The sequence below is a fragment of the Carassius gibelio genome, chromosome A24 (genome assembly GCF_023724105.1).
Source record: "Carassius gibelio isolate Cgi1373 ecotype wild population from Czech Republic chromosome A24, carGib1.2-hapl.c, whole genome shotgun sequence".
NCBI classification, from domain to species: domain Eukaryota; kingdom Metazoa; phylum Chordata; class Actinopteri; order Cypriniformes; family Cyprinidae; genus Carassius; species Carassius gibelio.
In genome coordinates, this window is record NC_068394.1 from 789,034 (window position 1) to 804,762 (window position 15,729).

The 15,729-nt window shown below is 41.2% G+C and overlaps 1 protein-coding gene across 1 annotated transcript in view; it reads left to right on the forward strand.

Annotated features, from left to right (window-relative positions):
- The first annotated feature begins 8,077 nt into the window (after positions 1-8,077).
- LOC127946330 (tripartite motif-containing protein 16) overlaps positions 8,078-15,729 on the forward strand; it is a 73,832-nt gene continuing 66,180 nt past the window's right edge. Inside the window, exons 1-3 of the mRNA XM_052542841.1 lie at positions 8,078-8,709; positions 9,041-9,136; positions 9,216-9,449. Of these exons, the coding sequence (XP_052398801.1) occupies positions 8,137-8,709; positions 9,041-9,136; positions 9,216-9,449 (903 nt within the window). The 5' untranslated portion in view covers positions 8,078-8,136. The remainder of the gene's footprint in view (positions 8,710-9,040; positions 9,137-9,215; positions 9,450-15,729) is intronic.

Genomic DNA, 15,729 nt, shown 5'->3' on the forward strand with positions numbered 1-15,729 from the left:
ATGGATGGACATAAAAATCACAAAACTGTATCAGCTGCAGCACAGAGGACAGAGAAACAGGTTTTTAAATCTTGTTTTTAATGAAATATTGCTAATAATTTTCATATGTGCCCATTTCATATGTGCTTATATTCAGCGTTGGGGGTAACACATTACAAGTTATGTGAACTATGTAGTCAAATTACTATTCTCAAGTAACTAGTAATGCAACATTTTACTACAATATATGTGAGTTACTCTTTCAAATATGTAACGCAAATGATGCAATCTGTGTTGGGTAAAAAGTGCATATTGGAAGTAAATAAACAGACTTTAATCCCTGGAATGACAGGGGAATTTCATAACACTCAAGAAGTAGAACCGACAAAGGAACTAAAATACAAAGGATAATTTCTAAACACAGGTGTCAGGAATCATAAACTAAATGAGGACAGGAACATGACCAAATAAGGAAAATCAGGAACAGAAACAGGCACTGTAGAACAACAGGGGGGTGGGGGGTACTAAGGAGAAGGTTCTGTAGGATGGACACCAGGGAGGAGACAGGAGGGGCTTGGAGCAGGAGGAGCCCAGCTAAAGCCAGGCCACAGCCATAATGTCAACCCCTGGTGAAGCCGACAGAGGGAGGAGCCATGGAGGAGGAATGACTGCCGATTCCAGGGGGTCGACCAATGGCAGCAAAGCAGGTGGTGGAGGAGCCTGTGGAGTAGACTTAGAGCTGATGAGCCAGCGTGATGGGGAGGATCCGGAGGTCCTAGGTGGAGCAAATGGCACCAGCGACCGACGCAAAGAAGTGGACTGGGTACTGAGGAGGAGCCAAGGGGATGAAGGAGTCTGACAGAGCCGGAAGGACAGAGGGATGAGGCGAAGCAAGTGGATGTCAGTCCCGTGGAGTGGTTTTCAGGCTAGCAACATTGAACGCACAGAGTGTGCAGTAAGGGTAGCAGGTAAATTTGACAGTCTGGTATGGTCCTTGAGCAAGCGCTCACCCTGTTCCAGCAGGAGTAGGAGGAATTTGGGGCGAAAGAAGGGACCCATAGACACAATGGGAAACACTATGGAAACAAAAAGACTGAGCGAAAAACAGAAACAAAAATGGAGGGAACACTTGGAGGTAACTGTATTTTTTCAGATCTGGTGTCAGGTGTCTTTAAACCTTTGGAATAACGGGAATTTTTTCACAACACCCAATGAGAAGAACAGACAAAGGAAGACAACCAGCAACTAAATTACAAGGTCCAGTCAAACCCCTTAAAATATAATAATTACTTGAAATATATCTGAGGAAGTTAATGTTTCAATAATCTAACAGCACAAAAAAAATAAACAAATAAATATTTCTATTTTTAGTATTCAACTGTCAAGTGTTGAGTATTTTTTATTTTATTTTTATGATTTAATTATGAGCATTTTATCAACTCACAAACCCGCTTCAGTTCTTATATTAAGCCCAGTTTGGGAAACCAAAGCATGGGTTCAATGCATTTTATAATGCTTAATATATATATATATATATATATATATATATATATATATATATATATATATATATATATATATAGGAGTATAGGAGTATATTTTCTTTCATTTTGCTTTTTTCTATATCAATATGGTCTGTTTAATGATAAGTATAAATCAACTTTGATTATAAGTAAGTAAAGTATAAGTAAAAGAGCAGTGAGAATACATTTAATACATGCAGTACAAGTGTAGTAATCAGGATGCAGTATTTCTGCAGTTATGAAAGCTGTTGTGCTGCTTCTCTGTAACTTGTGTTCATAGAGGGACCTACTTTAACGATCTAAATGCAAAGTGTAAAGCCCATGGCACAGGTGCACTCAGGGTGTGTCCAAATCCACTTTTGCTATTTTAACGACGGAAAAACGGTTGGCGCGCACAGGCACATGGTCAAAACGGGTTGTCCCAATTCTCTTAATGAGTAATGGGTGTTTTTTGGGCGTAACGTGATGTAATGGTGGTGGCAGCCCTAGCTTAAATTTTTTAAGAAAATGTTGGGGGTCCAGACAAGACAAATCCTGTCAAACAAAGTTCACACATTGACGTGTAGAAAACCGCATCATTAAGTAGGCTACTGATCAGGTTTGCAAATGTGAAGGATGCTGAGGTTGCACGTCATCATCAGACACTAGGACAGGAGGATAAATGGGCAGCTTTTCGCTGGATATTTCACCCATATAGACGGTCTAGAAACGTCACGCTTAAGTTTAGTCAAACTCCATGCTGCTCAAACATCACTTACAGGGAACAATAATCCAAGCAGCCATAATTTCTCTCTTCACTGGAATCCATTAACTCTGAAACATGCACCTATAAACCTTGCAAACAAACTTTGATTACGCGCCTCTCTCAGGTACGTCACATCTCCTTTATATGTTCCATCCTTCCGCTGTTAATTGAAAACTCTGCCCCAATCATTCCATGTGAAAACGAATGTAAACTAAAAGATACGGTGGCCGAAGTTTTTCCACTGCCACACTCTCCCTCCCTTGAAGAAAACAACCCATGGTTGTTTAAAAGAAAGAATTTATTAGAAACCTTAAAATTCTTCTTCCTCATCAGAGTCTTCTTGAAACAAGTCAAGGAGTTTTTGTGTTTCCTGGGAGTCCAATTCCTCGGCAGTTGGAAAACTCATTTTTAAATTACAGACATGTGCTGTATGGACATCTTCTCCGGTGTCTTCCAGGGCTATATTATATTTCAGAGGACCCAGCTGCTTCAGAATATGGAAAGGTCCCTTCCACTTTGGTGCTAGTTTTGCACTAAAATTATGTTGTGCACTGGACTGTGGGAAGTTATGTAACCATACACAATCCTTGTTCTTAAATGTTAAATCTCTTCTATTTTTGTTGTTGTCAATTTCTCAGTTGTCTCAATTTTGCTTTCCTTCTGTTTTCTTTGGCTTGGGCTTGTAAGTGATGAAGATGATGGATCACATCGTAGGAAGCAGCATCTGGGGTTAAATTAGCCCCATGAAGCGTCTTGTCCATTGGACCTTAAAGATTTCTGCAAAGCTGAAGCTCTGCTGGGGACAGTCCAGTGGTTTCTTGTATTGCTGAATTTATGGCGATTCGAAACTCAGGTAAGAACTGGTCCCACTTCTTGTGATTTTCATCCACATAAGCTGAAATCATATTCTTGAGGGTCCGATTTACTCTTTCAGTAATGTTGGTTTTCGGATGGTATGCTGTAGTCAGTTTGAGAGTAATTTGCCAATTTTCACACAGTTCTTTGAACACAGAGGAGACAAACTGAACACCTCTGTCTGAGAGGAGATAATCTGGAACACCCATTGAGTCAGAACTTCTGAACTTTCTGAAGATAGAGGCAATATTCTGGGCAGTGGATTTGCGCATGGGGAACAACTCAACCCATCGGGAATAATAATCAACAAACACGAGCAGGTACTCATTCTGGTTTGTACTTCTTGTTAGTGGTCCCATGATGTAAACTCCCAGCATTTGGTTTGGGTGAGTGGTAGTGGTTTGCTGCAGATTCCCAGCAGGATTTTGATTGTCATGTTTTATTATTTGACATTTCACATTTTGTATGTTTTGTAGATTCCTCCATTGCCACTAAGAGGACTGGAGTGGTAGTGCTGCAACAGACAGGGCCTAAGATTACTGGGTACATACACTCGATAGTGCAACTGGTTATTTGGTAGGTAAGTTTTCTGATATAATTTGTCCTCAATAACTTCATATTGGTCCATAAAACTTGCACGGTTCTCTGCAACTGCTTTCAATAGTTTTGTAACCTCAGGTTCTTTGTGGTGTTCCTCCCACAGGACAACATCTGACAATGGCATGTCTGACTCCTTGTGGCTGGTGTACAGACTGCAGCTCGAGATTGGTGAAGACCTAGATAACGCATCTGGGGCTACATTGAGTTTCCCTTTTCTGTACTCAATGATAAAATCACATTTTTGCAGTCGCAGGACCCAATGGATGAGTCGGCTGGTGGTTTTGGTGGAACCCATGACCCATTGTAGTGCAGAGTGGTCAGTGACAACTGTGTAGAGTTTGTGTTCCTGGTAGTGTTGCCATTTTTCCAAAGCCCATATGACTGCCAGACAGTCAAGTGAGGCACGACTTTAACTGCTCAAATGCTTGTTGGCATGGAGTTGTCCATTCAAACTGATGTGCTTTCTTTTTTAGTGAGTTGAGGGCTATCCTTGACAATTTCGGGACAAACCGATGATACCACCCAGCCAGTCCAAGAAACCTGACCTGAATCCTTCAGGTTTCTAGGTGCGGGGTAGGCATGAATGCCCTCAGTCTTACATGGGTCTGCTGAAATGCTGTAAATGCTTACAACATGTCCTAGGAAGGTGCTTTCTTGAAGACAGAACTTGCTCTTCTTCAAATTAATAGTTAGACCAGCAGTCTCCAATCTGCGGAGGACAGTCTGAAGGTCATGAATATGTTGAGTGATTGAAGGTGAGTGAATGATTATATTGTCTATATAGACAAATAATATTTTTCTCCTTAGTTCCCCCAGGACTGTCCATAAGTCTCTGGAAAGTGGCCGGAGCATTTTTGAGACCAAACGGCATAACATTAAACTGAAAGAGACCTGCAAGAGTGATGAAGGCAGTCTTGGCTCTGCAATTGGGATCCATTGCTACCTGCCAATAACCACTGTTGAGGTCATTAGTAGAGAAAATAGCCGCTCTAGAGAGTGACTCCAATATTTCTGTAATGTTTGGAAGAGGGCAAGCATAACTTTTAGTTACAGAATTAACCTTTCTGTAGTCCACACAGAATCTAAGTTTGCCATCCTTTTTGGGTACCAAGACCACTGGGGAGGCCCAACCAGACTGGGATGGCTCAACAAGTCCTTTCATCAAAATCTCCTCAAGCTGTTCCTCCATGGAAAGTTGCTTAACGGGACAAACAGTATGGTTTTTGCTTAATGGGTACCTGACAAGTGGTATAAATGTGGGGCTGCAGAACATCAGTGCATCCAGTCTGGAGAGTACATACCTGAGGGTTGCTTTTCAGGATGTGGAGCAACTGTTGTTGGCCTTCTGGAGGTAAATGATCCACTTTTACAGCATTTTCAATTAACATTTTTCCGTCCGTAAGGTCAGGTGGGTGTATTAACAGTTGGGGGAATGGTGGTGGAACAGAACTCTTCTGGATTTCTTCTGTTGCAGGTATTCACATTGGGGACTCACAATTGGCATACTGGCATTACCTGGTTGAAAGGGGTACTCTTTTGCAAGGGCAAACTTGAAAGAATATTTTTGATCTGAGACATTAAGTTGCATTCCACTGCAAGAAAATAAAGTCTAATCCCAGGACTACAGCATAGGCAAGGGCTTGTGAAGACAAAACAACAGCAAGTATAGTGAAGTCTTGGTCATGGAGTTGTATGGTGGTAATCATCCATCCTAATGGAATCTCTGCTTCTCCATTTGCTAACTAGAGAGGACCACGAGACCATAGATGAAGCTGATCTGGTGATGTGAGCTGTTTCATGAGACTTTCATGAATGAGTGTGTAACTTGCCCCAGTATCAACAATGGCTTTTCCAGTCCATGCAGCAATGCTAACGGGAACAACCAACTGTTGAGGTACTGTTGTCGGAGCATTGAGGTTTGTGGAGGTAGAGGCTTTCTTGTTTTTACTTGGAGGCTTCTGCATTTCTGTAGCAGTAACAGAGTTGTTTACAAACTGACCCCTTGTCTGAGGAGATGAATAGGGATGTCTACTGCTGGTAAATTGGTGTGCAGATGACTGAGGGGACGGTGGAGGGATATAGTGTGGACACTTACCTGGAGGATGCTGTCCTTGGCATCTCCTGCACTGAAATGACTAATTACTTTACAGTACTCACCCGACTACACATTTGGCTGGCAAGGTAGGGCTTGATGTTCTTAAGTATCATCTTAACAATTTCACCTTCAGTTAGATCTGCCTTCCATCTTTTGCAAAGGGCTCTGTAGGAGAATGAAAAGTCTGACATTTTGTTAAGTACAGTAGGGGTCTGGATCATCTGATGGTCTACCAAAAGTGGGAAAAGTTAATTTAATATCACTTTTTATGATAGGTGTGGGAAGAGGGGTTGAAGAAGTTGAAGGAATTGCTGGAGTTTACACAGATGGCGTAGTTGAAGTAATGGTGCTGGAAATTTGTGCTTCCAATTTTTGTTGTTCGTCAATTTGATTTTTTAGATCCTGAAATCCTTTCTCCATCTCTTTTCTCAGCTCCTTTACACATATGGATAACTGGTCATTTTGGGTGACATATTTCGGAAGTTAAATAGTAATGTGATCATGGCTTGTTTGAACAGCTTTGATGTCCTGCTAAACTTCTGACTGGAGATCCACCATGAAACGCATCTCTACCACCCAGGTAGATTCCATCCTTTGGATTTCAGCTGTAATCATTTGCTTCATAGTTTTAATCAGCTTATCCATTTCAGATTCCTCCTGTTGTTTGGTAGAGGTCAGTAGAGTGAAGAGTTGACTCTTGTTATTTTCCACTTTTGCAGCGAGGTCAGTGAGTTGATTTTTGTTTTGGGTAGAAGTGGCTTTCATTTCTTGGGTAAGATCATTCACTGTTTTTTCTTGTCTTTTCATGAAGTCCAATAAATTTTCCAAGTTCCCTTGTACCTGAGAAGTAAACTTTTGAATTTCTTTTCGAGGAGTTGGCAGAGCGTTGGGTAGGTCATGCTAAGAACTTGAAAGAGATCCTCCTTCGGATGATGTGCATAGTTGCATGTTATCCACTGGGGGTGCCCAGGTGACTGTGTGCACAGGAGTGCTGCCAGCCAACACAGGAGAAGCCATTATCATACAGGACACAGGATGCATGGGTCTGAATGGAATATGGTGTTATTCACTGCAGAGACACCAGGTGGAGCTACTGGTGTCATCAGAGGTTGCACTGCTGGTGGCCATACCGGAGTTGAGACGTCTGGAAGTGATTCCATTTCTATATAAGTGGATGGGGAAAGAGGGGGATTTGCCATGTGTGTTGTGCTTGTGTGGGTGAAACAAATTTTTGGCAGGATATCAGTAAAATGTATATGTAAATCAATAATTGTGTTTGTCAGTAATTTTAAGCACCACACTTTTCACAACACAGCAATTTTACAATTTACAGAAATGGCTAGATAAAATATTTTACCCCCCCCCCCAAGATAAGTAGTTAACAACAACTCTACTGAACCAATTAACGTCCACAGACACAATTTATACAAGTTCCACAAAAATTACCATAGACAAAACAGCATTGTTAATTAAAACATTTCAATTCAAGGGTTCAATAATTCACAAACACTTTCAAAATTCAAATATTCACACACAAAAAAAACTTCCCAATTAATAACACTCCCCAATTAATAGCACAGAGGCAAAAAAAATTTACCCTAAACAATTTACCATAAGGTTTCAATAATTCCACAACAAAACAATTCACAACAAATGATCAAGTTTAAGTTCTCAGGTTTTTAAGTTTTCAAGTCCCTGTTCGGGCGCCACTCTGTAATGGTGGCGGCCGCCCTAGCTTAATTTTTTAAAGAAAATTTTTGGGCGCCAGACAAGATAATTCCTGTCAAGTTATAAATTAACCCAGTATAGCAAAAACTAAGAAACCACCTGTTACAATAAAAATAATAAACAGTCCAAGGAACATTTCACAAGAGAAATTTATTCCATAAGTCCATGGAAAAAAAATAATCATGACAAAAGTTCTTAAAAAAAAAAATTTTCACAGCTTTTCACTTAACACTTAAGCATTGAACTTTGTTTTTTTTTTATGATCTTTTGTCATGATTATTTTTTTCTTTCTTTCATGGACTTATGGAATACATTTCTCTAATGAATTCCGCCACTGTTATAGTGCAATAAACCAATCAGAGTCTCATCTTCCATTCCCTTTAAGAGTCAGTTATGCTCGTGCCACGACAGATTTGCTATTTTTATTCTTTGGGTGTATGTCTGAGATTGGCATCTAATAGACAAATCATGCTTTATAGACTTGAAATGCCTGTTTTACACACATGACTCAAACAGAACCAGGAAACATGAATCACCTGAGTTCAGGGAAGGAGAAACTGAAGTCTAGTTGAGCTGTCGTGTGTTGTGTGTCTCTGTATTTAAGCAGTAAAATGGCAGAAGCCAGAATTTCTCAGGATGAATTCATGTGTCCAGTGTGTCTGGATCTCCTGAAGGATCCAGTGACCATCCAGTGTGGACACAGTTACTGTAAGAGCTGTATTGAAGGCAGCTGGGATCAGGAGGATCAGAAGAAAGTCTACAGCTGTCCGCAGTGCAGACAGACCTTCAGTCCAAGACCTGCTTTAGCTAGAGACACTGTGCTGGCTGAAATAGTGGGGAAACTCAAGAAGACCAAACTTGCTGCTGACTGTTACGCTGGAGCTGGAGATGTGCAGTGTGACGTCTGTACTGGAAGAAAATACAAAGCTGTCAAGTCCTGTCTGATGTGTCAGGAATCTTACTGTCAAACTCATTTCAACCGTCATGAGGAATTGTATTCGCGTAAGCCACACAAAGTGATTGAAGCCACTGGACGACTGCAGGAGATGATCTGCCAGAAACATGAGAAACATTTGGAAATGTACTGTATTACCGACCAACAATGTATTTGTGAGCTGTGTACAAAATATGAGCATAAAAACCACAACACTGTATCAGCCGCAGCACAGAGGACAGAGAAACAGGTATTTAACACTAGCAATCAAGTTAATACTCAGTGTAGTGATCCAACAGTCAGATTGTTTTCTGTATAGAGCCGCAGATTAATGGAGAAAAACTTTCAATTTGAAGCTTTATGTCTGTTTCAGTTTCACTTTTATAATACTTACACTTGTAGCGTGAAAGAGGTTTTGATATTTATTAATAGATGTACAACAGTGGTAAACCATCAATCATCCCTTCAAGAGTTTGAACCTACAGCTCTTATCAGTTCCACTTTTACTGGATTCATCTGTTCATGATGATTTAGTGTCAGTAGTTTTCTGTGATATTCACTATCATCTGTTTGTCCTGCAGAAGCAGCTGAAGAAGACGCAGAAGACACTCCAGCAGAGAATCCAGAAGAGAGAGAAAGATCTCCAGCAGCTGAGAGACACTGTGGAGTCTCATAAGGTGAGTCTGGAGAAGAAGAGAAGTTTGTCTCCGTCTCAGTTCAGACTCACTGAAGCTGAATCACTGTGTGTCCTAACAGCGCTCTGCACAGACAGCAGTGGAGGACAGTGAGAGGATCTTTACTGAGCTCATCCGCTCCATTGAGAGAAGCCGCTCTGAGCTGATACGACTGATCAGAGATCAGGAAAAGACTGCAGTGAGTCGAGCTGAAGAACGACTTGAGCGACTGGAGCAGGAGATCAATGATCTGAGGAGGAGAGACGCTGAGCTGGAGCAGCTTTCACACACACAGGATCACATCCAGTTCCTGCAGGTAACACACATCTAGAAGAACAGGCTGTTGGGGGTTCGATGCATTGCTTAAGGGCACCTAAGTCGTGGTATTGAGGGTGGAGAGAGAACTGTACATAAACTCCCCCCCACCCACAATTCCTGCCAGCCCGAGACTCGAACTCACAACCCTTCGATTGGGAGTCTGACTCTCTAACCATTAGGCCACGACTTCCCAGTCGTGGATTGAGGTCTGAAGGATTGATGTGAGTTACTAAAGATCAGTCAAGTCAACAAGAGCCGCACAAATCTGATGTTCTTGAACGTTATTGGGTGAAGTGTGGAGCTCATGAGTTTGATTTCTGTTTTCTGTAGAGTTTCAGGTCTCTCTCAGCACCTCCTGAATCTACAGACGTAAATGAAGATGCCTTCAGTTCTCTCTCTTCTGATGGTCTGAGAGAATCTGTCCATCAGCTGAGAGACAAACTGGAGGATTTCTGCAAAGAGGAGCTCAGGAAGATCTCAGAAAGAGGTAAAAGTCCTGGAGATTCATCTCCTCTCAGAAACCAATTGATCATCATGGAGAACATCATATTAGAAATGTCTTAGGAATAGATGCAGGATCATGAGAATCACACTGTTCATGTCTGTTGATTTCCACAGTCACAATCACCAACATTGTTCCCAGAACCAGGAACGACTTCCTACAATGTAAGTCAGTAAGAAAACAAGCAGAAAACCTCACTGTCTGTGTTCATGTTCAACTTGTAGAAGGTGAAAGAAGAGTTTTATAACTGATGATGTAAATGATGATTAGCACTGATATCTGTTCATCTGTACTGAGACACTGATGATACACTGAACATGAAGAGTTCAGCTACATGACAAGATCAAACCGATTCATAATTCCTGATTCTGATGTGTTTTATCTCCATCAGATTCCCGTCAGCTCACTCTGGATCTAAACACAGTGAATAAATTCCTCTGTCTGTCTGAGAACAACAGAGTGATTACTGCCACTAGAAAAGTCCAGTCCTATCCTGATCATCCAGACAGATTTGATGTGTATGTTCAGGTGTTGTGTAGAGAGAGTGTGTGTGAACGCTGTTACTGGGAGATTGAGTGGAGTGGATGTGATTATGGAGTGCGTATATCAGTGTCATATAAGAGCATCAGCAGGAAGGGACGGGGTTATGAGTGTAAGTTTGGATCTAATGATCAGTCCTGGAGTTTGGACTGCACTCCCCCGAGTTACTCATTCACACACAATAACATAAGGACTGATCTCCCTGTAGAGTCCATCAGCAGGAGAATAGGAGTGTTTGTGGATCACAGAGCAGGAACTCTGTCCTTCTACAGCGTCTCTGACACAATGAGCCTCATCCACATAGTTCAGACCACATTCACTCAGCCGCTTTATCCTGGGTTTGGTGTTTATAAAGGATCGTCAGTGAAAGTGTGTTAGACTCAGAATAGATTGACGTGATATTTTACCCATGATGCTTTGAGCTGCATGATAAATCAGTAACAGTAGATATTACAGAGTCTCTCTTTCCCTTCACAAAATTAATACTGGAGCTGAAATTGTTTCACTGAAATAACATGTCCGAATAATGTGTGTAACAAATCTTCATATAGACATTAACGTCAGTGTGAGTCCCGCTGAGTTATGATGCGTTTCTGTCCTTTTCTCGAACTGTTGGTTTTTTCACACTTGGTTTGATTGCCTCGTCCAAACCCGAGCTTGATTGCTCTTTGGGCAGTATAAGCGATATATTGATTGAGTGATATATAGTGAGTGTGTGAGTGGAGCAGTGATGATACAGGAAACTGATCCAACACAAAATGTATTTCTTTATGTACATAATTTTGTAGGAAATATTAAACATGAACATATATCTGGTATACGTGTCTGAAATTGATTCTAATATACAATACAGTGAATAATACAATACAAGCATCTCATACTACAGGTGCATCTCAATAAATTAGAATGTCATGGAAAAGTGTATTTCATTAATTCTACTCAAATTGTTAAAATTGTGTATTAAAGAGCCAGTAAGATGAAAATTGTAAGCTTCCTATCACTGTTTATAAGTCCTGTACATTAGGTTTAAATCCATCAAAGGTTACAAAACATTGTCATTTTGTTAAAATATAATTTTAAAATTACCTCAATTCTCAGAGATCCCTAAACGGTTCCCGCGAAGCTGTTCAAAAGATTCAGTTTCCTTAAACCCCACCTTTCGGTAGCATACTGTGTTCTGATTGGTCAACTAACATAGTCAGTTTTGATTGGTTGTTCCGCACACACCTCCACGGTAAACTATGCGTTAGCATCTGTTTGGGGTGAATTATGTCTTATTCCTCTTACCGTGAAACAAACAGTAAAATAAAAAACTTGAACAGTCTCGCTGCTTTTTCTTCTGTGTGGGTGTATTCAAGCCGCGCGCTTCAGTTTGAATCTGAATAGCGCGTTCAGCGCGGGGGCGTGGTCACATTAGATATAATGAAGGGAGACATGAAAAACAGGCATCGCGTTGTTTGCATATGGATTACTTTATCACAGAATATCTATTTTCAGCAGCACTTGTTTAGTTTTAAAGTTGACATGTCAAGCTTTCTATAGATATCTCTCTCATGTCTCTTTGTTGAGTATTCACGGAGTTACACTTCATTTTGATGACGTGTTTGTACATGACGATCAGCACAGACAGGCTGCAGACAGCACACATACTGATAAGACGCTCCGGAGAAAACAAACTCATAACTTCATAATCATACTTCGCGTTGTGATTCGGAGATGCTCGTTGGTCTAAATAAAGTTGGTAATGAACCCTCTTTTATGGCCAAACGCTTTGAAAATCCTGCAGTACTCACCGAGATTAGAAAAGCAGTCATTTGTTGTACTGCTCTGGTATTATGGTAAAAATGAGTTTTAGCCATTGTTTCTTCTGATCTTTCATTCTTTGGCAGTGACAATAAAACAAACTTGCCTTTACAATTAAAAACACACTGTCTCCTCGACATGATGCTCTCACACCAACCAGAGCGTCTGTGTGTGGGGGGGGGGGGCAGGTCAGAGTTCCGTTTCTCCCAAGACGGTAGGCGGAGATTATTATGCAAAGTGTTCCGAGTGACGTACATAGAGATGGGCAAAAGATTTGAAATCTATAACGACTCATTTCAGCGATTCAGAGTCGACTCCTTACTTTAGAAGCCAATAACTTTATAAATCGTGTACTTTTTGGTTTAATTACTTTGCACATTGTTTACACTGATGGACAGCTACATCATACACTGTAATACAGGTAATTTTTGATTTCCCATCTGTGTGGCTCTTCAAATAAATTCAATGTACACAGACTGAAGTAGTTTACTGTAAGTCTTTGGTTCTCTTAATTGTGATGATTTTGGCTCACATTTAACAAAAACCCAGCAATTCTCGACAAATTAGAATATGATGACATGCCGATCAGCTAATCAACTCAGAACACCTGCTAAGGTTTCCTGAGCCTTCAAAATGGTCTCTGTTTGGTTCACTAGGCTACAGAATCATGGAGAAGACTGCTGATCTGACAGTTGTCCAGAAGACAATCATTGACACCCTTCGCAAGGATGGTAAGTTACAAACATTCATTGCCAAAGAAGCTGGCTGTTCACAGAGTGCTGTATCCAAGCATGTTAACAGAAAGTGGAGTGAAAGGAAAAAGTGCGGAAGAAAAAAATGCACAACCAACCAAGAGAACCGCAGCCTTATGAGGATTGTCAAGCAAAATCGATTAAATAATTTGAGTGAACTTCACAAGGAAATGAATGAGGCTGTGGTCAAGGCATCAAGAGCCACCACACACAGACGTGTCAAGGAATTTGGCTACAGTTGTAATATTCCTCTTGTTAAGCCACTCATGAACCACAAATAAGGTCAGAGTCATCTTACTTGGGCTAAGTAGAACAAAAACTGGACTGTTGCCCAGTGGTCCAAAGTCCTCTTTTCAGATGAGAGTGTCACTAGGTGACAAAATTCCAACTTTCAAGGCGGAACTAATGTTCGCCGCGATTGCTTCCCACCGGACCAATAACATCGGAACACTGGGCTATTACCGGGTTAGCGCAAAATCCCCGCGAATGGGGTGATCAGCGGAAATTGCCGGCAGCTGTGCACGTTGGGACACGTTGCCATTAGGGTAGGATAAAAGGAGAGAGGATGCACCAAAGAGCGGGCCGTTTTTGGGCACTGTGAATCTCGGAGGAAGCGAGTGGAATTCAAGTGGAATTCATACCTGAGTACTCGCCTGACTGCTTTGCAGCGAAGCCCTCCAGCCGTAAGTTCTCTGTCTGTCATTGCTGAAGAAGAGGATTACGTATCTGTGTATTCACCTGTCTGCTTTGCAGCGAACTTCTCCCATTGTAAGCTCTGTGTCTGCCAGTCCTTCAAGAGGAATTCATACCTGAATACTCACCTGACTGCTTTGCAGTGAAGCCCTCCAGCCGTAAGTTCTCTGTCTGTCATTGTTGAAGAAGAGGATTACGTATCTGTGTTTTCACCTGACTGTTTGCAGTGGAGCTCCTCAGCCGTCAGTTCTCTGCCTGTCATCTGCAGAAGAAGAGGAGTACGTACCCGAAACACGCACCTTAACTGTTCCACCACAGTCCCTCCGGTCGTAAGTCCCGACCCATCCTCCCCCTGTGAAGAAGAAGGGAGTACGTCACCCGAAATATGCACCTGAACGGTCCTACAGCAGCCTCCTCCCAGACTCGTCTCTCCCATTGGAAGACAGCGAAGCCACTCACCAGAGCACCTCCCTACATTGCACTCTGTGGGCCTCCGGCGGGTTCGCAGGATAGAACGACCCTGCCCAGAAGACTCACCATTTTAGATCCCCTTTTCCATTTTTATACTCAATAAAATACTGTGTTACTTGAAGCCTTGTCTGTCGTCCTTGTCTGGCCTCTGTCCGACTCCCTAAGGGTGGTACGGGTCTTAGGGGTGGGTGCAGCCTGATTGGCCCGCCCCGTGACAAGAGCTTTTGCATTTCATTTGGAAACCAAGGTCCGAGTCTGGAGAAAGGGTGGAGAAGCTCATAGCCCAAGTTGCTTGAAGTCCAGTGTTAAGTTTCCAAAGTCTGTGATGATTTGGTTTGCAATGTCATCTGCTGGTGTTGGTCCATTGTGTTTTTTGAAAACCAAAGTCACTGAATCCAATTACCAAGAAAGTTTGGAGCACTTCATGCTTCATCCTTCTGCTGACCGGCTTTTTGAAGACGCAGATTTCATTTTCCAGCAGGATTTGGCACCTGCCCACACTGCCAAAAGCACCATGACCATGGTGTTGGTGTGCTTGACTAATAAATATAATAAATATTTTGAAAGTGTGCCATATTTATCATGATTCTCTAATGTTCACTGCTGTAATGTATAAGAATGTAACTTTTTAATATGCAGGGGAAATCCCCGGCATTGAACAAATAACTGTTTACATGTTCAGGTTGTTTGCGTTGTAAGAATGTACCGGGATACTAAAGATATACAAATGCTGACTGGTTAGGTGATGTTTTATCATGAAAATTATCATTAATGCTAAAACATTATTTCAATAGAATATATGGGAATAATATTAAAATGGCGGCACATAGGCTTCACTTTTATGATGTCATGAGTGATCCGGTTCTATTATAGATTAGTAATATTTACAAAGTTTGTCCGATTCATACCAGTGCTAATTTTGACAGCAAATTTTGATTTAGTTTTAATCATAGTCTTTTGACTAAAATGCCATTTAGTTTTAATCATATTTTAGTAATCTGAATTGTTTTTAGTTTTAGTCCAGTTTTAATAGACTAAATATTAGTTTTTAGTTGATTAAATCTACAGTAAATTTAGCGGGCTAAAATCTAATGGATTTAGTTACAGTCCTGTAATGGCAGGACACAGACAAGTGTTATTAAAACACAGCATGGTCAAAATAGGCAAGGTCCACAAATAGGCAAATAGAAATATCCAAGGGCGAAAGTGAATCGTAATCCAGAAACGTCCAGTGTTCAGGGCAGGCAGCAAAACGTTCACAAAACACAACGGTCCAATGGCAAAATCCAAAGGGTCAATCCAAAGTAAAAACAAGACAAAAGAAAAAAACAAGGAAATGGCATGAAACAAGGCAATGACAAGGAAAATGCTTAGTAGAGTCCGCATCAGCAAAACAATATTTTGCAAGTTCTGTTTGGCATGGCTATGCTACTATGGCTGCCAAACAGGAAGTAACCATAGAGCAAGCAGAGGAAGCGTTAACAAGCCAAGTCAAGTTACCTTTATTTATAAAAAGT